General features: G+C 36.7%; 1 protein-coding gene across 1 annotated transcript in view; it reads right to left on the reverse strand.

The window, feature by feature from the left end:
• Window positions 1–17,245: 17,245 nt before the first annotated feature.
• The window catches only part of LOC308315178 (protein NLRC3-like), a gene marked incomplete at both ends in the record, with an annotated part of 102,185 nt that continues 95,493 nt past the window's right edge, over window positions 17,246–23,937 (reverse strand). The window contains 5 exons of the mRNA XM_080763018.1: window positions 17,246–17,299; window positions 17,640–17,744; window positions 18,630–18,689; window positions 19,485–19,653; window positions 22,006–23,794. Coding sequence (XP_080619144.1) covers window positions 17,246–17,299; window positions 17,640–17,744; window positions 18,630–18,689; window positions 19,485–19,653; window positions 22,006–23,794 — 2,177 coding nt within the window. The remainder of the gene's footprint in view (window positions 17,300–17,639; window positions 17,745–18,629; window positions 18,690–19,484; window positions 19,654–22,005; window positions 23,795–23,937) is intronic.

A 23,937-nucleotide genomic window follows, 5' to 3' on the forward strand; every position in this document is an offset into this window, starting at 1 on the left:
ACCAAATAGTCTCATTATAGATCTTTAACTCTATACTTTTAAATTTTTTGTGTTTTTGAATTTTTATGTTTCATGGTGTCCTAAGGTGTATGGTTTATTGTCGGTCTTGTATTATTTTTGGTGGTTTGTGTTGTGTCTTTGAATATTGTATACTTCATGTGGTACTAATGTGTTGGGGTTATTGTCTGTCTTGTATTATTTTTGGTGTTTTGTGTTGTGACTTTGAATTTTTTATGTTTCATGTTGTCCAAATGGGGTTGGGTATTGTAAATCTTGTATTATTTTTGGTGTTTTGGGTTGTGTCTTTGAATTTTGCATGCTTCATGTGGTACTAGGTGTTTGGGTTATTGTCTGTCTTGTATTATTTTTGGTGTTTTGTATTGGGATCTTTGAATTTTTTATGTTTCATGTTGTCCAAATGGGTTGGGTATTGTAAATCTTGTATTATTTTTTGTGTTTTGTGTTGTGTCTTTGAATTTTGCATGCTTCATGTGGTACTAGGTGTTTGGGTTATTGACTGTCTTGTATTATTTTTGGTGTTTTGTGTTGGGATCTTTGAATTTTTTATGTTTCATGTTGTCCAAATGGGGTTGGGTATTGTAAATCTTGTATTATTTTTTGTGTTTTGTGTTGTGTCTTTGAATTTTGCATGCTTCATGTGGTACTAGGTGTTTGGGTTATTGTCTGTCTTGTATTATTTTTGGTGTTTTGTGTTGGGATCTTTGAATTTTTTATGTTTCATGTTGTCCAAATGGGTTGGGTATTGTAAATCTTGTATTATTTTTTGTGTTTTGTGTTGTGTCTTTGAATTTTGCATGCTTCATGTGGTACTAGGGGTTTGGGTTATTGTCTGTCTTGTATTATTTTTGGTTTTTGTGTTGGGATCTTTGAATTTTTTATGTTTCATGTTGTCCAAATGGGGTTGGGTATTGTAAATCTTGTATTATTTTTTGTGTTTTGTGTTGTGTCTTTGAATTTTGCATGCTTCATGTGGTACTAGGTGTTTGGGTTATTGTCTGTCTTGTATTATTTTTGGTGTTTTGTGTTGGGATCTTTGAATTTTTTATGTTTCATGTTGTCCAAATGGGGTTGGGTATTGTAAATCTTGTATTATTTTTTGTGTTTTGTGTTGTGTCTTTGAATTTTGCATGCTTCATGTGGTACTAGGTGTTTGGGTTATTGTCTGTCTTGTATTATTTTTGGTGTTTTGTGTTGGGATCTTTGAATTTTTTATGTTTCATGTTGTCCAAATGGGGTTGGGTATTGTAAATCTTGTATTATTTTTGGTGTTTTGGGTTGTGTCTTTGAATTTTGCATGCTTCATGTGGTACTAGGTGTTTGGGTTATTGTCTGTCTTGTATTATTTTTGGTGTTTTGTGTTGGGATCTTTGAATTTTTTTATGTTTCATGTTGTCCAAATGGGTTGGGTATTGTAAATCTTGTATTATTTTTTGTGTTTTGTGTTGTGTCTTTGAATTTTGCATGCTTCATGTGGTACTATGTGTTTGGGTTATTGTCTGTCTTGTATTATTTTTGGTGTTTTGTGTTGGGATCTTTGAATTTTTTATGTTTCATGTTGTCCAAATGGGGTTGGGTATTGTAAATCTTGTATTATTTTTTGTGTTTTGTGTTGTGTCTTTGAATTTTGCATGCTTCATGTGGTACTAGGTGTTTGGGTTATTGTCTGTCTTGTATTATTTTTTGGTGTTTTGTGTTGGGATCTTTGAATTTATTATGTTTCATGTTGTCCAAATGGGGTTGGGTATTGTAAATCTTGTATTATTTTTGGTGTTTTGGGTTGTGTCTTTGAATTTTGCATGCTTCATGTGGTACTAGGTGTTTGGGTTATTGTCTGTCTTGTATTATTTTTGGTGTTTTGTGTTGGGATCTTTGAATTTATTATGTTTCATGTTGTCCAAATGGGGTTGGGTATTGTAAATCTTGTATTATTTTTGGTGTTTTGGGTTGTGTCTTTGAATTTTGCATGCTTCATGTGGTACTAGGTGTTTGGGTTATTGTCTGTCTTGTATTATTTTTGGTGTTTTGTGTTGGGATCTTTGAATTTTGTATGTTTCATGTTGTCCAAATGGGTTGGGTATTGTAAATCTTGTATTATTTTTTGTGTTTTGTGTTGTGTCTTTGAATTTTGCATGCTTCATGTGGTACTAGGTGTTTGGGTTATTGTCTGTCTTGTAATATTTTTGGTGTTTTGTGTTGGGATCTTTGAATTTTGTATGTTTCATGTTGTCCTAATGGGTTGGGTATTGTAAATCTTGTATTATTTTTTGTGTTTTGTGTTGTGTCTTTGAATTTTGCATGCTTCATGTGGTACTAGGTGTTTGGGTTATTGTCTGTCTTGTATTATTTTTGGTGTTTTGTGTTGGGATCTTTGAATTTTTTATGTTTCATGTTGTCCAAATGGGGTTGGGTATTGTATATCTTGTATTATTTTTTGTGTTTTGTGTTGTGTCTTTGAATTTTGCATGCTTCATGTGGTACTAGGGGTTTGGGTTATTGTCTGTCTTGTATTATTTTTGGTGTTTTGTGTTGGGATCTTTGAATTTTTTATGTTTCATGTTGTCCAAATGGGGTTGGGTATTGTAAATCTTGTATTATTTTTTGTGTTTTGTGTTGTGTCTTTGAATTTTGCATGCTTCATGTGGTACTAGGTGTTTGGGTTAGTGTCTGTCTTGTATTATTTTTGGTGTTTTGTGTTGGGATCTTTGAATTTTTTATGTTTCATGTTGTCCAAATGGGGTTGGGTATTGTAAATCTTGTATTATTTTTTGTGTTTTGTGTTGTGTCTTTGAATTTTGCATGCTTCATGTGGTACTAGGTGTTTGGGTTATTGTCTGTCTTGTATTATTTTTTGGTGTTTTGTGTTGGGATCTTTGAATTTATTATGTTTCATGTTGTCCAAATGGGGTTGGGTATTGTAAATCTTGTATTATTTTTGGTGTTTTGGGTTGTGTCTTTGAATTTTGCATGCTTCATGTGGTACTAGGTGTTTGGGTTATTGTCTGTCTTGTATTATTTTTGGTGTTTTGTGTTGGGATCTTTGAATTTTTTATGTTTCATGTTGTCCAAATGGGTTGGGTATTGTAAATCTTGTATTATTTTTTGTGTTTTGTGTTGTGTCTTGGAATTTTGCATGCTTCATGTGGTACTAGGTGTTTGGGTTATTGTCTGTCTTGTATTATTTTTGGTGTTTTGTGTTGGGATCTTTGAATTTTGTATGTTTCATGTTGTCCTAATGGGTTGGGTATTGTAAATCTTGTATTATTTTTTGTGTTTTGTGTTGTGTCTTTGAATTTTGCATGCTTCATGTGGTACTAGGTGTTTGGGTTATTGTCTGTCTTGTATTATTTTTGGTGTTTTGTGTTGGGATCTTTGAATTTTTTATGTTTCATGTTGTCCAAATGGGGTTGGGTATTGTATATCTTGTATTATTTTTTGTGTTTTGTGTTGTGTCTTTGAATTTTGCATGCTTCATGTGGTACTAGGTGTTTGGGTTATTGTCTGTCTTGTATTATTTTTGGTGTTTTGTGTTGGGATCTTTGAATTTTTTATGTTTCATGTTGTCCAAATGGGGTTGGGTATCGTAAATCTTGTATTATTTTTTGTGTTTTGTGTTGTGTCTTTGAATTTTGCATGCTTCATGTGGTACTAGGGGTTTGGGTTATTGTCTGTCTTGTATTATTTTTGGTGTTTTGTGTTGGGATCTTTGAATTTTTTATGTTTCATGTTGTCCAAATGGGGTTGGGTATTGTAAATCTTGTATTATTTTTTGTGTTTTGTGTTGTGTCTTTGAATTTTGCATGCTTCATGTGGTACTAGGTGTTTGGGTTATTGTCTGTCTTGTATTATTTTTGGTGTTTTGTGTTGGGATCTTTGAATTTTTTATGTTTCATGTTGTCCAAATGGGGTTGGGTATCGTAAATCTTGTATTATTTTTTGTGTTTTGTGTTGTGTCTTTGAATTTTGCATGCTTCATGTGGTACTAGGGGTTTGGGTTATTGTCTGTCTTGTATTATTTTTGGTGTTTTGTGTTGGGATCTTTGAATTTTTTATGTTTCATGTTGTCCAAATGGGGTTGGGTATTGTAAATCTTGTATTATTTTTTGTGTTTTGTGTTGTGTCTTTGAATTTTGCATGCTTCATGTGGTACTAGGTGTTTGGGTTAGTGTCTGTCTTGTATTATTTTTGGTGTTTTGTGTTGGGATCTTTGAATTTTTTATGTTTCATGTTGTCCAAATGGGTTGGGTATTGTAAATCTTGTATTATTTTTTGTGTTTTGTGTTGTGTCTTTGAATTTTGCATGCTTCATGTGGTACTAGGTGTTTGGGTTATTGTCTGTCTTGTATTATTTTTGGTGTTTTGTGTTGGGATCTTTGAATTTTTTATGTTTCATGTTGTCCAAATGGGGTTGGGTATTGTAAATCTTGTATTATTTTTTGTGTTTTGTGTTGTGTCTTTGAATTTTGCATGCTTCATGTGGTACTAGGTATTTGGGTTATTGTCTGTCTTGTATTATTTTTGGTGTTTTGTGTTGGGATCTTTGAATTTTTTATGTTTCATGTTGTCCAAATGGGGTTGGGTATTGTAAATCTTGTATTATTTTTGGTGTTTTGGGTTGTGTCTTTGAATTTTGCATGCTTCATGTGGTACTAGGTGTTTGGGTTATTGTCTGTCTTGTATTATTTTTGGTGTTTTGTGTTGGGATCTTTGAATTTTTTATGTTTCATGTTGTCCAAATGGGGTTGGGTATTGTAAATCTTGTATTATTTTTGGTGTTTTGGGTTGTGTCTTTGAATTTTGCATGCTTCATGTGGTACTATGTGTTTGGGTTATTGTCTGTCTTGTATTATTTTTGGTGTTTTGTGTTGGGATCTTTGAATTTTTTATGTTTCATGTTGTCCAAATGGGGTTGGGTATTGTAAATCTTGTATTATTTTTTGTGTTTTGTGTTGTGTCTTTGAATTTTGCATGCTTCATGTGGTACTAGGTGTTTGGGTTATTGTCTGTCTTGTATTATTTTTGGTGTTTTGTGTTGGGATCTTTGAATTTTTTATGTTTCATGTTGTCCAAATGGGGTTGGGTATTGTAAATCTTGTATTATTTTTTGTGTTTTGTGTTGTGTCTTTGAATTTTGCATGCTTCATGTGGTACTAGGTGTTTGGGTTATTGTCTGTCTTGTATTATTTTTGGTGTTTTGTGTTGGGATCTTTGAATTTTTTATGTTTCATGTTGTCCAAATGGGGTTGGGTATTGTAAATCTTGTATTATTTTTGGTGTTTTGGGTTGTGTCTTTGAATTTTGCATGCTTCATGTGGTACTAGGTGTTTGGGTTATTGTCTGTCTTGTATTATTTTTGGTGTTTTGTGTTGGGATCTTTGAATTTTTTTATGTTTCATGTTGTCCAAATGGGTTGGGTATTGTAAATCTTGTATTATTTTTTGTGTTTTGTGTTGTGTCTTTGAATTTTGCATGCTTCATGTGGTACTATGTGTTTGGGTTATTGTCTGTCTTGTATTATTTTTGGTGTTTTGTGTTGGGATCTTTGAATTTTTTATGTTTCATGTTGTCCAAATGGGGTTGGGTATTGTAAATCTTGTATTATTTTTTGTGTTTTGTGTTGTGTCTTTGAATTTTGCATGCTTCATGTGGTACTAGGTGTTTGGGTTATTGTCTGTCTTGTATTATTTTTGGTGTTTTGTGTTGGGATCTTTGAATTTTTTATGTTTCATGTTGTCCAAATGGGGTTGGGTATTGTAAATCTTGTATTATTTTTTGTGTTTTGCGTTGTGTCTTTGAATTTTGCATGCTTCATGTGGTACTAGGTGTTTGGGTTATTGTCTGTCTTGTATTATTTTTGGTGTTTTGTGTTGGGATCTTTGAATTTTTTATGTTTCATGTTGTCCAAATGGGGTTGGGTATTGTAAATCTTGTATTATTTTTTGTGTTTTGCGTTGTGTCTTTGAATTTTGCATGCTTCATGTGGTACTAGGTGTTTGGGTTATTGTCTGTCTTGTATTATTTTTGGTGTTTTGTGTTGGGATCTTTGAATTTTTTATGTTTCATGTTGTCCAAATGGGGTTGGGTATTGTAAATCTTGTATTATTTTTTGTGTTTTGTGTTGTGTCTTTGAATTTTGCATGCTTCATGTGGTACTAGGTGTTTGGGTTATTGTCTGTCTTGTATTATTTTTGGTGTTTTGTGTTGGGATCTTTGAATTTTTTATGTTTCATGTTGTCCAAATGGGGTTAGGTATTGTATATCTTGTATTATTTTTTGTGTTTTGTGTTGTGTCTTTGAATTTTGCATGATTCATGTGGTACTAATGTGTTTGGGTTATTGTATATCTTGTATTATTTTTTTTCAATTCAAAAATATTATATATATATATATTATTCAAAATATTATATTATTACAAACAGGCGGCCTGTTGTATTAATATAATATTTTGAATAATATATATATATATAATATTTTTGAATTGAAAAAAAATAATACAAGATATACAATAACCCAAACACATTAGTACCACATGAATCATGCAAAATTCAAAGACACAACACAAAACACAAAAAATAATACAAGATATACAATACCTAACCCCATTTGGACAACATGAAACATAAAAAATTCAAAGATCCCAACACAAAACACCAAAAATAATACAAGACAGACAATAACCCAAACACCTAGTACCACATGAAGCATGCAAAATTCAAAGACACAACACAAAACACAAAAAATAATACAAGATTTACAATACCCAACCCCATTTGGACAACATGAAACATAAAAAATTCAAAGATCCCAACACAAAACACCAAAAATAATACAAGACAGACAATAACCCAAACACCTAGTACCACATGAAGCATGCAAAATTCAAAGACACAACGCAAAACACAAAAAATAATACAAGATTTACAATACCCAACCCCATTTGGACAACATGAAACATAAAAAATTCAAAGATCCCAACACAAAACACCAAAAATAATACAAGACAGACAATAACCCAAACACCTAGTACCACATGAAGCATGCAAAATTCAAAGACACAACGCAAAACACAAAAAATAATACAAGATTTACAATACCCAACCCCATTTGGACAACATGAAACATAAAAAATTCAAAGATCCCAACACAAAACACCAAAAATAATACAAGACAGACAATAACCCAAACACCTAGTACCACATGAAGCATGCAAAATTCAAAGACACAACACAAAACACAAAAAATAATACAAGATTTACAATACCCAACCCCATTTGGACAACATGAAACATAAAAAATTCAAAGATCCCAACACAAAACACCAAAAATAATACAAGACAGACAATAACCCAAACACATAGTACCACATGAAGCATGCAAAATTCAAAGACACAACACAAAACACAAAAAATAATACAAGATTTACAATACCCAACCCATTTGGACAACATGAAACATAAAAAAATTCAAAGATCCCAACACAAAACACCAAAAATAATACAAGACAGACAATAACCCAAACACCTAGTACCACATGAAGCATGCAAAATTCAAAGACACAACCCAAAACACCAAAAATAATACAAGATTTACAATACCCAACCCCATTTGGACAACATGAAACATAAAAAATTCAAAGATCCCAACACAAAACACCAAAAATAATACAAGACAGACAATAACCCAAACACCTAGTACCACATGAAGCATGCAAAATTCAAAGACACAACACAAAACACAAAAAATAATACAAGATTTACAATACCCAACCCCATTTGGACAACATGAAACATAAAAAATTCAAAGATCCCAACACAAAACACCAAAAATAATACAAGACAGACAATAACCCAAACACCTAGTACCACATGAAGCATGCAAAATTCAAAGACACAACACAAAACACAAAAAATAATACAAGATTTACAATACCCAACCCCATTTGGACAACATGAAACATAAAAAATTCAAAGATCCCAACACAAAACACCAAAAATAATACAAGACAGACAATAACCCAAACACATAGTACCACATGAAGCATGCAAAATTCAAAGACACAACCCAAAACACCAAAAATAATACAAGATTTACAATACCCAACCCCATTTGGACAACATGAAACATAAAAAATTCAAAGATCCCAACACAAAACACCAAAAATAATACAAGACAGACAATAACCCAAACACCTAGTACCACATGAAGCATGCAAAATTCAAAGACACAACCCAAAACACCAAAAATAATACAAGATTTACAATACCCAACCCCATTTGGACAACATGAAACATAAAAAATTCAAAGATCCCAACACAAAACACCAAAAATAATACAAGACAGACAATAACCCAAATACCTAGTACCACATGAAGCATGCAAAATTCAAAGACACAACACAAAACACAAAAAATAATACAAGATTTACAATACCCAACCCCATTTGGACAACATGAAACATAAAAAATTCAAAGATCCCAACACAAAACACCAAAAATAATACAAGACAGACAATAACCCAAACACCTAGTACCACATGAAGCATGCAAAATTCAAAGACACAACACAAAACACAAAAAATAATACAAGATTTACAATACCCAACCCATTTGGACAACATGAAACATAAAAAATTCAAAGATCCCAACACAAAACACCAAAAATAATACAAGACAGACACTAACCCAAACACCTAGTACCACATGAAGCATGCAAAATTCAAAGACACAACACAAAACACAAAAAATAATACAAGATTTACAATACCCAACCCCATTTGGACAACATGAAACATAAAAAATTCAAAGATCCCAACACAAAACACCAAAAATAATACAAGACAGACAATAACCCAAACCCCTAGTACCACATGAAGCATGCAAAATTCAAAGACACAACACAAAACACAAAAAATAATACAAGATTTACGATACCCAACCCCATTTGGACAACATGAAACATAAAAAATTCAAAGATCCCAACACAAAACACCAAAAATAATACAAGACAGACAATAACCCAAACACCTAGTACCACATGAAGCATGCAAAATTCAAAGACACAACACAAAACACAAAAAATAATACAAGATTTACAATACCCAACCCCATTTGGACAACATGAAACATAAAAAATTCAAAGATCCCAACACAAAACACCAAAAATAATACAAGACAGACAATAACCCAAACCCCTAGTACCACATGAAGCATGCAAAATTCAAAGACACAACACAAAACACAAAAAATAATACAAGATTTACGATACCCAACCCCATTTGGACAACATGAAACATAAAAAATTCAAAGATCCCAACACAAAACACCAAAAATAATACAAGACAGACAATAACCCAAACACCTAGTACCACATGAAGCATGCAAAATTCAAAGACACAACACAAAACACAAAAAATAATACAAGATATACAATACCCAACCCCATTTGGACAACATGAAACATAAAAAATTCAAAGATCCCAACACAAAACACCAAAAATAATACAAGACAGACAATAACCCAAACACCTAGTACCACATGAAGCATGCAAAATTCAAAGACACAACACAAAACACAAAAAATAATACAAGATTTACAATACCCAACCCATTAGGACAACATGAAACATACAAAATTCAAAGATCCCAACACAAAACACCAAAAATAATACAAGACAGACAATAACCCAAACACCTAGTACCACATGAAGCATGCAAAATTCCAAGACACAACACAAAACACAAAAAATAATACAAGATTTACAATACCCAACCCATTTGGACAACATGAAACATAAAAAATTCAAAGATCCCAACACAAAACACCAAAAATAATACAAGACAGACAATAACCCAAACACCTAGTACCACATGAAGCATGCAAAATTCAAAGACACAACCCAAAACACCAAAAATAATACAAGATTTACAATACCCAACCCCATTTGGACAACATGAAACATAATAAATTCAAAGATCCCAACACAAAACACCAAAAAATAATACAAGACAGACAATAACCCAAACACCTAGTACCACATGAAGCATGCAAAATTCAAAGACACAACACAAAACACAAAAAATAATACAAGATTTACAATACCCAACCCCATTTGGACAACATGAAACATAAAAAATTCAAAGATCCCAACACAAAACACCAAAAATAATACAAGACAGACACTAACCCAAACACCTAGTACCACATGAAGCATGCAAAATTCAAAGACACAACACAAAACACAAAAAATAATACAAGATTTACAATACCCAACCCCATTTGGACAACATGAAACATAAAAAATTCAAAGATCCCAACACAAAACACCAAAAATAATACAAGACAGACAATAACCCAAACCCCTAGTACCACATGAAGCATGCAAAATTCAAAGACACAACACAAAACACAAAAAATAATACAAGATATACAATACCCAACCCCATTTGGACAACATGAAACATAAAAAATTCAAAGATCCCAACACAAAACACCAAAAATAATACAAGACAGACAATAACCCAAACACCTAGTACCACATGAAGCATGCAAAATTCAAAGACACAACACAAAACACAAAAAATAATACAAGATTTACAATACCCAACCCATTAGGACAACATGAAACATACAAAATTCAAAGATCCCAACACAAAACACCAAAAATATTACAAGACAGACAATAACCCAAACACCTAGTACCACATGAAGCATGCAAAATTCAAAGACACAACACAAAACACAAAAAATAATACAAGATTTACAATACCCAACCCATTTGGACAACATGAAACATACAAAATTCAAAGATCCCAACACAAAACACCAAAAATAATACAAGACAGACAATAACCCAAACACCTAGTACCACATGAAGCATGCAAAATTCAAAGACACAACCCAAAACACCAAAAATAATACAAGATTTACAATACCCAACCCCATTTGGACAACATGAAACATAATAAATTCAAAGATCCCAACACAAAACACCAAAAATAATACAAGACAGACAATAACCCAAACACCTAGTACCACATGAAGCATGCAAAATTCAAAGACACAACCCAAAACACCAAAAATAATACAAGATTTACAATACCCAACCCCATTTGGACAACATGAAACATAATAAATTCAAAGATCCCAACACAAAACACCAAAAAATAATACAAGACAGACAATAACCCAAACACCTAGTACCACATGAAGCATGCAAAATTCAAAGACACAACACAAAACACAAAAAATAATACAAGATTTACAATACCCAACCCCATTTGGACAACATGAAACATAAAAAATTCAAAGATCCCAACACAAAACACCAAAAATAATACAAGACAGACAATAACCCAAACACATAGTACCACATGAAGCATGCAAAATTCAAAGACACAACACAAAACACAAAAAATAATACAAGATTTACAATACCCAACCCATTTGGACAACATGAAACATAAAAAAATTCAAAGATCCCAACACAAAACACCAAAAATAATACAAGACAGACAATAACCCAAACACCTAGTACCACATGAAGCATGCAAAATTCAAAGACACAACCCAAAACACCAAAAATAATACAAGATTTACAATACCCAACCCCATTTGGACAACATGAAACATAAAAAATTCAAAGATCCCAACACAAAACACCAAAAATAATACAAGACAGACAATAACCCAAACACCTAGTACCACATGAAGCATGCAAAATTCAAAGACACAACACAAAACACAAAAAATAATACAAGATTTACAATACCCAACCCCATTTGGACAACATGAAACATAAAAAATTCAAAGATCCCAACACAAAACACCAAAAATAATACAAGACAGACAATAACCCAAACACCTAGTACCACATGAAGCATGCAAAATTCAAAGACACAACACAAAACACAAAAAATAATACAAGATTTACAATACCCAACCCCATTTGGACAACATGAAACATAAAAAATTCAAAGATCCCAACACAAAAACCAAAAATAATACAAGACAGACAATAACCCAAACCCCTAGTACCACATGAAGCATGCAAAATTCAAAGACACAACACAAAACACAAAAAATAATACAAGATTTACAATACCCAACCCATTTGGACAACATGAAACATAAAAAATTCAAAGATCCCAACACAAAACACCAAAAATAATACAAGACAGACAATAACCCAAACACCTAGTACCACATGAAGCATGCAAAATTCAAAGACACAACACAAAACACAAAAAATAATACAAGATTTACAATACCCAACCCCATTTGGACAACATGAAACATAAAAAATTCAAAGATCCCAACACAAAACACCAAAAATAATACAAGACAGTCAATAACCCAAACACCTAGTACCACATGAAGCATGCAAAATTCAAAGACACAACACAAAACACAAAAAATAATACAAGATTTACAATACCCAACCCATTTGGACAACATGAAACATAAAAAATTCAAAGATCCCAATACAAAACACCAAAAATAATACAAGACAGACAATAACCCAAACACCTAGTACCACATGAAGCATGCAAAATTCAAAGACACAACCCAAAACACCAAAAATAATACAAGATTTACAATACCCAACCCCATTTGGACAACATGAAACATAAAAAATTCAAAGTCACAACACAAAACACCAAAAATAATACAAGACAGACAATAACCCCAACACATTAGTACCACATGAAGTATACAATATTCAAAGACACAACACAAACCACCAAAAATAATACAAGACCGACAATAAACCATACACCTTAGGACACCATGAAACATAAAAATTCAAAAACACAAAAAATTTAAAAGTATAGAGTTAAAGATCTATAATGAGACTATTTGGTTACCAACTCTCCATGATTTAGCTGGGGGAGGGTCACCTGAACCCTCTCAAAGACCATCGGTAGCCCCCGGACCAATGCTTGAAGACATTTGCACTAGGTGACTGAAATCAGGGCATAAATGGTATTGCAGTTGTAAATATGTATATAGAAATTGACCACTAGGGGGGATATCCTTGACTTACCCAAGAATTACATTCAAGGACCACTGGTGGTCCCCAGACCAATGATTGAAAAACATTTCCCTAGATGACTGAGATCACATCAGGGCATAAATGGTATTGCAGTGTAAATATTTATATAGAGATTGACCACTAGGTGGAATCATTGATTTTTCACAAGAATTACATTCAAGGACCATTGGTGGTCCCCACACCATTGATTGAAAAACATTGCCCTAGATGACTGAGATCACAGCAGGCCATAGTAGGTATTGCAGTGTAATTATATATATATAGAGATTGACCACTAGGTGGAATCACACACCCCCTGTCAATGTATGTAAGGAATTTAAATATGCATACATACAATTCACTTCAAAGAGTGGAGCCCCCACCTCTGTGTTTATCTAATTTGCATGTCTGGCACCTGGCATTCCACAAATGGGGGAGCCCATCCCCCCCACCCCACCCCCGCGCTTTCATTTAATTTGCATGTCGCACCTGGCACCTGGTTAGAGCCCATCCCCCCCTTGTTTATCTAATTTGCATGTCTGGCACCTGGTTAGAACCCATCCCCCCACCAAACTTCAAACGATTTTCAAGACAGTGACCCCCCTGCCCTAAATAAATATTGCCTGAGGTTAGCGACCATCCCCCCCACCTTAACCCCAGTGACAAAATTTACATGTTGGGGGACATGGCACATGGTGACGCAGGGAGAGGGAGAGATGAGATCAGCTTTTTAAAACACACATCATGCATTTTATAAATAACTATCATTAGTTTTTTATTATTATTTAATTATAAACTATTATATGCTAATTATATTTATGGATATTTATATTTTATGATTTATGATTATGCTAATTATATCTATGGAATTCATGGAATGTCGAGAATTTTAATTACTCATTTGCATAATTTATGCATTAAATTGCTCACTAGCGCCACTAGTGGTCAGAATTGGTAGTGATCCCCCACACTATTATACTACTGGCCACACAGGGTTAAACGGCACCCTATTTACCATGGGTAAGGCAGAGAGCTACAAATGTGGAAGCTGTGGGAAAAGAGAAAATGTTGAGCACGTGTTAATGAACTGTGACAGGTATATAGAGGAAAGAGCACAACTGAAGGACAAAGTCAATGATGCAGGACGGGACATTGCACAGATGTTATCAAACAACCGTAGCCTTGTCATTGCTTCTATCTTCATAGAAGCTGTTTAGCGTTGTGTTAAATTAATTAATACATGTATTAATAATAATTAATATTTAATAATAATATTCAGGACAGGCACATATCTAGGCATGCTTTCTCTCAAAGCATATCATGTTTATCTGTTATCTGTGGCTCATTCGTTCATCAGGTTCATGACCCCCAGATGATCTTTTGGTCCTAAGCTTCTTTCAGCACAATCACAGATGTCCTGGGTCGCTCAGTCAGGAGATTCACCAATGCTTCTTCAGCCGGTGTTGGCCGGTTGGGGTTTCTTCGAAACTGATGGTCCATCACCATCACCCATGTGCAGGCTGCAGTGCTGTCGATCCTGCAGCATTATAGACTGCTTGCATGGGACATAGTAGTGTATCTCATCTTAGTTCTGGACGAGGGTGGTCTCGAACAGTTCTCGGGTCTGTATGACATGAAGCTTATTTTAACTTCCTAAAAACTCATAACCAATTGCTCAAAGGCTGCATGAAGAGCATATGCCGCTTATGTAAGTTATTCATAAAGGGCCTCTATCACTGGGTGTTTAAATAGTTTAGGATTAAGATCTAAGGCTTCTCTCTTTAAGTATTGGTATCTCGGCTTGCGCGGTGTGGGAAGTCTCTTCTGCTGATCTCGACCCTCAGCATGATCTCTGTTTTCCGATCCGTGCTTAGGATCCCCTATTCACTCAATTCACTTAATTCATTCAGTCAGGATGAAGTATAAGTAACTCTGTCTTTGCTTGTGTCTTTAGTTCCGCATCGGGCAACCTGCTCTGGCTGTGTTCTGGACTCCGTCAGGTGGCGTGAGCCCTGCTTAATCGGCTATCGGTCTCCTCAGCTCATTCCCTGGCTACTCCCGATTCTACTGCCACGCTGATGCACCAGTCGCCACCTGAAACTCAGGCCAATGGTCCTCAGCTGCCCATGAATCATCATGTGCATCTAATCGGAAGAGCTTCAGTTGTTTATTCAGAATGTTATGAGTGCAAGTGCTGTATTCGATCAGGGATGGTAATCTCATTTCCTTGCATATACGGTGGTCGCTGGTGGCATTTCACAAGCTAATGTTAATAATGGTTCGTTGATGTTCCTCTACAGTGGCTTTAAAGGAACATCGGGTTAATGGTGGTTTCCTCACTCTGGCGTTAGAGGAATGTTGGGGTAACATGAATGGCTGCACTACATGTAAGATCTGCTTCGCTGGGTGAAGTTCCTACAGGTCGTTATAAGCTAATGGCTTATAGTTCAGTTTCTCTCAAGCCCATGTTAGTGGATCTAGAGAAACAGCGGGCCGATGGCGTTTCCTCATACTGGCGTAGAGGACGTCGGCATACCGGTGAATGGTTGCACTACACGTAAGCCCTGCGAAAGCAGCGTAGAATATTCCTCCATAATGGCGTTATGGAGGAATGGCCTATCGGCAAGCGTAGCCATGCAGGCCTCTTTCAGCTTAAGCTTAAAGTCTAGCACGCTCACCCCACACATTCATTTTCCCAGATATTAAGCCTCACGATTACCAGCGTGGCGTCATGGCACACATAGCTCACATAAAGTTAAAATATCCGCGCAGATCCAGAAATTGCATATCCGTTGCATTTCGTCACTATCGAGTGGGATATCTGCCCGGATGTGTATCGGTTGAGAATTCCCGTAGGATCGATTGATCGAAATATTTATTTACAATCGTAGGAATACAGTACATGTTAAGCACATACTCAATGCAGAGACTGTCAACTGTGGGTGGACGGCCCAATTAAGCATTACATTGTTTAGGCTGATGGCGTTTCCTCTTTTTGGCATAGAGGACATCAGCGGTACGGTGAACGGTTGCACTACACGTAAGCCCCGCGAAGCAGCGTAGAATATTCCTCCATAATGGCGTTATGGAGGAATGGCCTATCGGCAAGCGTAGCCATGCAGGCCTCATTCAGCTTAAGCTTAAAGTTTAGCATGCTTATACTCAAAAATGGTTTTGAGTTCGGCGCTCACCCCACACATTAATTTTCTCAGCTAAGCCTCACGATTACCAGCGTGGCGTCATGGCACACATAGCTCACATAAAGTTAAAATATCCGTGCAGGATCCAGAAATTGCATAGCCGTTGCATTTCGTCACCATCGAGTGGGATATCTGCCCGGATGTGTATCGGTTGAGTCTTCCCGTAGGGCGTTCTCGGTTCTGCTTGTTGGGGAGTTATCCGTGCAGGTTCCAGAAATGCATATTCGCATTTTGTCACTGTGCATTCATAGTGGGTCACCTGCCCGGATTGACGGTGAAGGTTCACCGAAGGTATGCGTGTTGGGGGGTTATTGTATATCTATCTCCCTGCTCTTATGTTTTATGTTGTTGCTAATCATGCCGAGCAGGGAGAATTCCAGCAGAGCCGAACGCCAAGTCAAATATCATATGCACACTCATTACTCATGCTGCAATAAATATTGTTTAATCTATTCGTGAGTTGTCTGACTGAACTGACTCCGCGAGCTGCGTTTGATTTCAGTCAGTCAACCTCAAGGGAGGTCTTGCCATGCTCAAATGCCCTTACTATGCTCAAGGGGTTAACATGCTGCATTACTATGTGGGAGTATACGTGTGTACAAGTCTCACACGTCATTCGCCGATGCAGCAGTCAGCTGACTAATTGGGCAGGCTACTTAAGCTCACTAGACTCCTTGCTCTTCCTGCCTTCCTCTGCTCATGGTTCGCGGTTGTATGTGATGTTTTCTCCCACCACCACCCCAGCACCACCGGTGGGCTCTGCTATCTATGCTCCCCAAGGGGGGGTTATTGTATATCTATCTCCCTGCTCTTATGTTTTATGTTGTTGCTAATCATGCCGAGCAGGGAGAATTCCAGCAGAGCCGAACGCCAAGTCAAATATCATATGCACACTCATTACTCATGCTGCAATAAATATTGTTTAATCTATTCGTGAGTTGTCTGACTGAAATATAATGATATTTGATTGGTACAGTAGGTAGATGCAGGATATTGATTATGTGTTGATCTGTTGCGTACTTCGGTAAAGCTTGATAACTGTGTCGTATAGCTACAACGGGTCGCACGTATAAAATAGACAATCATACGAGCTCACAAGCGTTGCGTCCTCGACGCGTTGTGAGTTTGTACATCAGCTGTTTATGGTGTGTAATCCAGTTGTATGACGAAGTAGCTCAGAAGCTTATACATTTGCCTTAAAGGATTAATACACTTTCAAACATATTTGGGTAATTTTAACATCTACTCAGGCCCATAAGCTTGGGTTACCTGCATGATATCAAGATTATTAATATTCTCACCACAGCAATCATATTATATTCACATAATACAGTACATAATAAAACAGAAGTAATCAAAATAAATGTGATAAATGTATCTTACTTTAGAACTTCCAGTCTACAGTGTGGGCTCTTCAGTGAAGCACAGAGTCCTGAGTCCTGCAGGTCGTTTTCACTGAGGTCCAATTCTCTCAAATGGGAAGGATTAGAGCTGAGAGCTGAAGACACAGCTTCAACGTCTGTCTTTCTGAGTTCACAGCCAACAAGTCTGTGAATGCAGATTAAATAAGAGATTATCAAAACAAATTATACCTAAAAAAATATTTGAACTGAGGACCCAATACCCTGACAAGCAAGAATTGTAGGCATTTCATTTAGTTTGACTCGGCTGCACAGATACCGTAATATTCGCCAATTTACCAAATTGGTTTTAAAAATGTTTTAAAAGTCATTAAATTGTACCTTTAGAAATGTGCAGATACTAGTCTGTACACTTAAACTGTATGTTGGTGTGTTTACTGTTGAGTGAGAAACCACACTAGTTGCACATTAAGCTAATCATCTGGGGACCCCCTTGGGGGTCCAGACCCTCAGTTTGGGAACCACAGGCCTAGACTAATATAATGATATTTGATTGGTACAGTAGGTAGATGCAGGATATTGATTATGTGTTGATCTGTTGCGTACTTCGGTAAAGCTTGATAACTGTGGCGTAGCTACAACGGGTCGCACGTATAAAATAGACAATCATACGAGCTCACAAGCGTTGCGTCCTCGACGCGTTGTGAGTTTGTACATCAGCTGTTTATGGTGTGTAATCCAGTTGTATGACGAAGTAGCTCAGAAGCTTATACATTTGCCTTAAAGGATTAATACACTTTCAAACATATTTGGGTAATTTTAACATCTACTCAGGCCCATAAGCTTGGGTTACCTGCATGATATCAAGATTATTAATATTCTCACCACAGCAATCATATTATATTCACATAATACAGTACATAATAAAACAGAAGTAATCAAAATAAATGTGATAAATGTATCTTACTTTAGAACTTCCAGTCTACAGTGTGGGCTCTTCAGTGAAGCACAGAGTCCTGAGTCCTGCAGGTCGTTTTCACTGAGGTCCAATTCTCTCAAATGGGAAGGATTAGAGCTGAGAGCTGAAGACACATCTTCAACGTCTGTCTTTCTGAGTTTACAGCCAGCAAGTCTGTGAATGCAGATTAAATAAGAGATTATCAAAACAAATTATACCGAATACCCTGACAAGCAAGAATTGTAGGTATTTCATTTAGTTTGACTCGGCTGCACAGATACATGTTGTGTTTGAGTCTTCCGTAATATTCGCCAATTTACCAAATTGGTTTTAAAAATGTTTTAAAAGTCATTAAATTGTACCTTTAGAAATGTGCAGATACTAGTCTGTATACACTTCAAATGTTACTGTTGAGTGAGAAAACACACTAGTTAAGCTAATCATCTGGGGACCCCCTTGGGGGTCCAGACCCTCAGTTTGGGAACCACAGGCCTAGACTAATATAATGATATTTGATTGGTACAGTAGGTAGATGCAGGATATTGATTATGTGTTGATCTGTTGCGTACCTCGGTAAAGCTTGATAACTGTGGCGTAGCTACAACGGGTCGCACGTATAAAATAGACAATCTACAAGCTCACAAGCGTTGCGTCCTCGACGCGTTCAACTTGTGAGCTCAGCTGTTTATGGTGTGTAATCCAGTTGTATGACGAAGTAGCTCAGAAGTTTATACATTTGCCTCAAAGGATTACACTTTCAAACATATTTTGAAAGTGGCCCATAAGCTTGGGTTACCTGCATGATATCAAGCTTATAAATATTCTCACCACAGCAATCATATTATATTCACATAATACAGTGCATAATAAACAGAAGTGATTAAAATGAATGTGGTAAATGTATCTTACTTTAGAACTTCCAGTCTACAGTGTGGGCTCTTCAGTGAAGCACAGAGCAGCTCCACTAGTCCTGAGTCCTGCAGGTCGTTTTCACTGAGGTCCAATTCTCTCAAATGGGAAGGATTGGAGCTGAGAGCTGAAGACACAACTTCAACGTCTGTCTTTCTGAGTTTACAGCCAACAAGTCTGTGAATGCAGATTAAATAAGAGATTATAAAAACAAATGATACCTAGTTCACTGTCATTGAAATTAACTAAAACATCTCCTATCTAGTTATCCAGAGATATAGACACCACTTGACAACACAGAATGACTGTACGGTCTGTACAGAGGAAGATTTTGAAATCAAAGACTTCAACCAGCAGTTGAAGGAGTGAAATGAAGACTGAACAACAACATTGCATATTTACTGCCTAAACGGTGTAAAAGCTTTACAAACAAGCTGCTGGAGACCAGCATTCAGTCTCTATTTCTATTCCCTGTCTCCTCAAGCTGGGCCACAGATGTAGGCTTTACTGTTAGTTTGAATTTACCCCAATATTATATTATTGCATAACCTACAATATTATAACATTTCATAACCTACACAATGTTATAAGTCCAGTGTTGTTTTGGCAGCATTGATTTTAGTTTTAGTCTTAGTCTCTTGAATAGCTTTCATTTAGTTTTAGTCACATTTTAGTCAACTGGAATGTTTTAGTTTTTAGTCTAGTTTTAGTCGACTAAATGTCATAAGATTTTAGTCGACTAATTCTACAGTTGATTTACTCGACTAAAATGTATTGTGGCGGGCCTTGATGCCGTCATAATGACTGATATTTGCTGAAAATAGTCGATCTACAAGCTCACAAAAGGTCGCAGCATTGTGAGCTTGTATAAGAATTAGGAAAGAATTATCCAATGTGATACTTTTGTCTTTTCTTTTTTGTTAACCCAAGAAAAGTAAATGAGCAGCTCCAAACATTGCATCAAACATATGGGGCTAGATTTTGAAGGTGCGTTTTACCTATTACAGTAATATGAGCTGGGGGCGTGAGGTATGTCATATTGCAATTTTAAGCATGTTAAGAAGCGCTTTCGACACCCCGTGGAGTGCGCAAAACGGCCTTGAATTAGTCATGGGAGTGTTTAAGGCGTGTTTGAGAGTTACCCAATCAACATGTCCGTACTATTTTCTTTACCAGTCAGCTGATGTCACATACGGAATGCGCACTTTGGGGATCGTTATTATTACATTTCTTCAGGCTGGCACCATAGAAGACATGACATATGACTTTGTCACATTTGGGTTAATTATTCCTATTGCACTGCATGCTGTCACCTTTATGCCTCAAAATAAGTTGTTTCTATTGAGAAACACCAGTAAAATTATATTTTAATTTAAATTATAATTATATTATATTTGAAATGAGTAATGAGTTGAATGCCTGGTGCGTATGCCCGTGATGCGGTATGGTCCCGTGATGGTATGGTCTTCGCTCGTAGCATTTTATTGAAGAAGACTTGACTCGAGTGTGATACAGCGTATGAAAGCAAACTTCCCAAGGATTATGGATATGTTTTTGTTTTTTTTTAAGGTTGAGAAATGAAAGAATTATGGCCGTTTCTAATCTCAACATTTTAATAAAAAGACGCAATGAAAAGACGTTGTTGCCATGTCTCAGAGAAACAAGTAAATAGGTCTATAAAAATAATCCCAAAATAAGCGCATATAACAGGGGTCTGTAACCTATTTTAAATGAAGTGCCATGTTTTTATTTTCTAGATAGTGAGTCTGCTATATCCAGATTAATTTTAATGACACCACATTAAAATAAAAAACATATTTTGATTGTCCACAAATATTCCATCTTTTTAAATATTTTCTTGCACATTGTTATAATGATCATTATATATCCGCCTGCAGTCAGAGTTCATAGTTTTAATGAATGAATGTGATTCATTGTGAGCTGGTAGATCTGCTATTTTCAAAAGTAAAATTTTAATTACATTTTTGTATTAGCCGTCCTTAGTTGGGCAAATGCATTCATCTGGGGATCCTTGACATGGGAATGTGCTGTGTGAGGATCACTGGTTTAAACAACATTAGGAGAAACCTTTAGAAACAAGAAAAGCAACCACAACTACCAATATTTACAAGCAACTTTACAGAAAAAGAAGCCGCTTATAATAAACAGACTTGGCAACACTACAGCAGCGTCCCAGAGCCGCTCAAGTGTAAAATCAAACAGTGCTTTATATTTTCTTTTTGCGTTTATGAGGTGCCTAGACCCACGTCTAATCGTTATGCGCAGGTCAAGGGGCTTAATAGCAAATTGCGCAAAGCGAAAATAATTAACATATGGACACTCCCACAATGCTAAAATATTCAGCAACGTCGTATTCCATATGTGTGTGCGTTCAACACGGGACGATAAGGCTTTCATAATACGATTGTGCGCAGAGCGAGGCCAATTTATGTATTACCACATGGTAAAACGCACCTTCAAAATCCAGCCCATGGACTCTAGGATGTTTCTATTCACTCGACTACTAACCTAGCCTTTCTGCAGTTCCTCACAGCTGGGATCAGTCTCCTTCGCCCCTCCTCTGATGTGTTGTATTTGTCCAGGTCCAACTCTTCCAGAACCTCCTCTGACATCTGCAGCATGACGGCCAGAGCTGAACACTGGGTCTCAGACAGTTTCTCTGTTCTTTTCTCTGACTTCAGGTACTGTTGGATCTCCTGATGTAATGATTGGTCGTTCATCTCCATCAGACAGTGGAAGATGTTGATACATCTGTCAGGAGAGACATCATCACGAGTTAACATCCCCTTCAGGTTCTGGATGGCTTTCTGGATCTCTTCTGGACTGTTCTCTGTCTGACCTAGCAGGCCTCCTAACAGACTCTGGTTGGACCTCAGTGAGAGGCCATGAAGGAACCGAACAAGTAGGTCCAGGTGGCCATTTTTACTCTTCAGGGATTTTTCCATAGCAGCTTTCAGGAAGTCGGAGAGGGAGATCTCCAGGAATGTATTCAGTGCCTTCATGTTCTTCTGTGTGAAACAGTGGTACAGGTAGACTGCAGCCATAAACTCCTGGATGCTCAGATGAACAAAGCTGTAGACAGTTTTCTGAAACAGCACACTCTCTCTCTTGAAGATCTGCGTGCACACTCCTGAGTACAGCGAGGCGTCTTTCACATCAAGACCACACTCTTCCAGGTCTTCTTGGTAGAACAAGATGCTACTTTTCTTCAGATGTCGAAATGCCAGCATGCCCAGGTTCAGAAGAACTTTCCTGTCAGTCTTAGTGAGCTGCTGTTGAGTCCTTTTTTTCTTTTCTTTTTTTTTCACATCATGAGTCTCATCATACTTCTGCTTCTTCCTGTTTGTCAGAGCCAACAGGAAGTGGCAGCACATCTCAGTCAGGGTCTTGGGCAGCTGTCCAATGGTGATGTGTGTCCTCAACATGTCCAGCAGAACGGTAGCAATGATCCAACAGAAGAGTGGGATGTAACACATGATGTGGAGGCTCCTTGATGTCTTCAAGTGTGAGAGAACTCTGTCGGCCAGCTTCTCTTCACTGAATCTCTTCCTGAAGTACTTCTCCTTCTGGGGGTCTGTGAACCCTCGCACTTCTGTCACCATGTCAACACATGCAGGAGGGATCCGATTGGCTGCTGCAGGTCTGGTGGTTATCCAGAGGAGGGCCGAGGGGAGCAGATTCCTCTTGATGAGGTTTGTCAACAGAGCATCCACCGATGATGTCACTGTGACATCAGAGATGATTTCATTTTTGTCGAAGTGCAACGGAGACCTGCTTTCATCGAGGCCATCGAAGATGAAGCAAACTTTCCAGGCAGCGAGCTGCTCTGCTGTGACCTTCTTTAATGTTGGGTGGAAATCATGGATCAGGTTAAGAAGGCTGTACTGCTTATCTCTGACCAAGTTCAGCTCCCGGAATGAAAAGGGAACCAGGAGATCAATATCTTGATTCTCCAAACCTCTTGCCCAGTCCAGAAGAAACTTGCGCACAGAGAATGTTTTTCCAATGCCAGCGATGCCTTCGGTCAGAACACTCGTGCTGGGTGTCTTTCTGCCAGGGAGGAGGATCTTAAAGATTTTACAGCAGTTGATTGGTTCGTCATGGAAGGTCTTCATGTTGGAAGCTGTTTCAAGCTGTATCACCTCATGTTGGCGATTAACCCCTTCACTCTCTCCCACTGAGATGTAGAGCTCTGAGTAGGTGCCGGTGACGGAGGTTCCAGACTCTTCCGTCATGTCGTCTTTCACTTCAGCAAGACTGTTCACACTGTCCTTATAATCGTTCAAAATACTGACATCTGAAATGAGAAGAACATTTATGTTTTAAACATTGAGGTTAATTTATAACTTTACATACAGTATACAGCACACATTAATATTAAATACCTCCAGAAACTATGCAATTTGTTCAGAAAAACAGGCAAAAGTAACAACACAAGAT

The sequence above is a fragment of the Protomyctophum bolini genome (assembly GCF_963924005.1).
Source record: "Protomyctophum bolini genome assembly, chromosome: 5".
Classification (NCBI taxonomy): Eukaryota; Metazoa; Chordata; class Actinopteri; order Myctophiformes; family Myctophidae; genus Protomyctophum; species Protomyctophum bolini.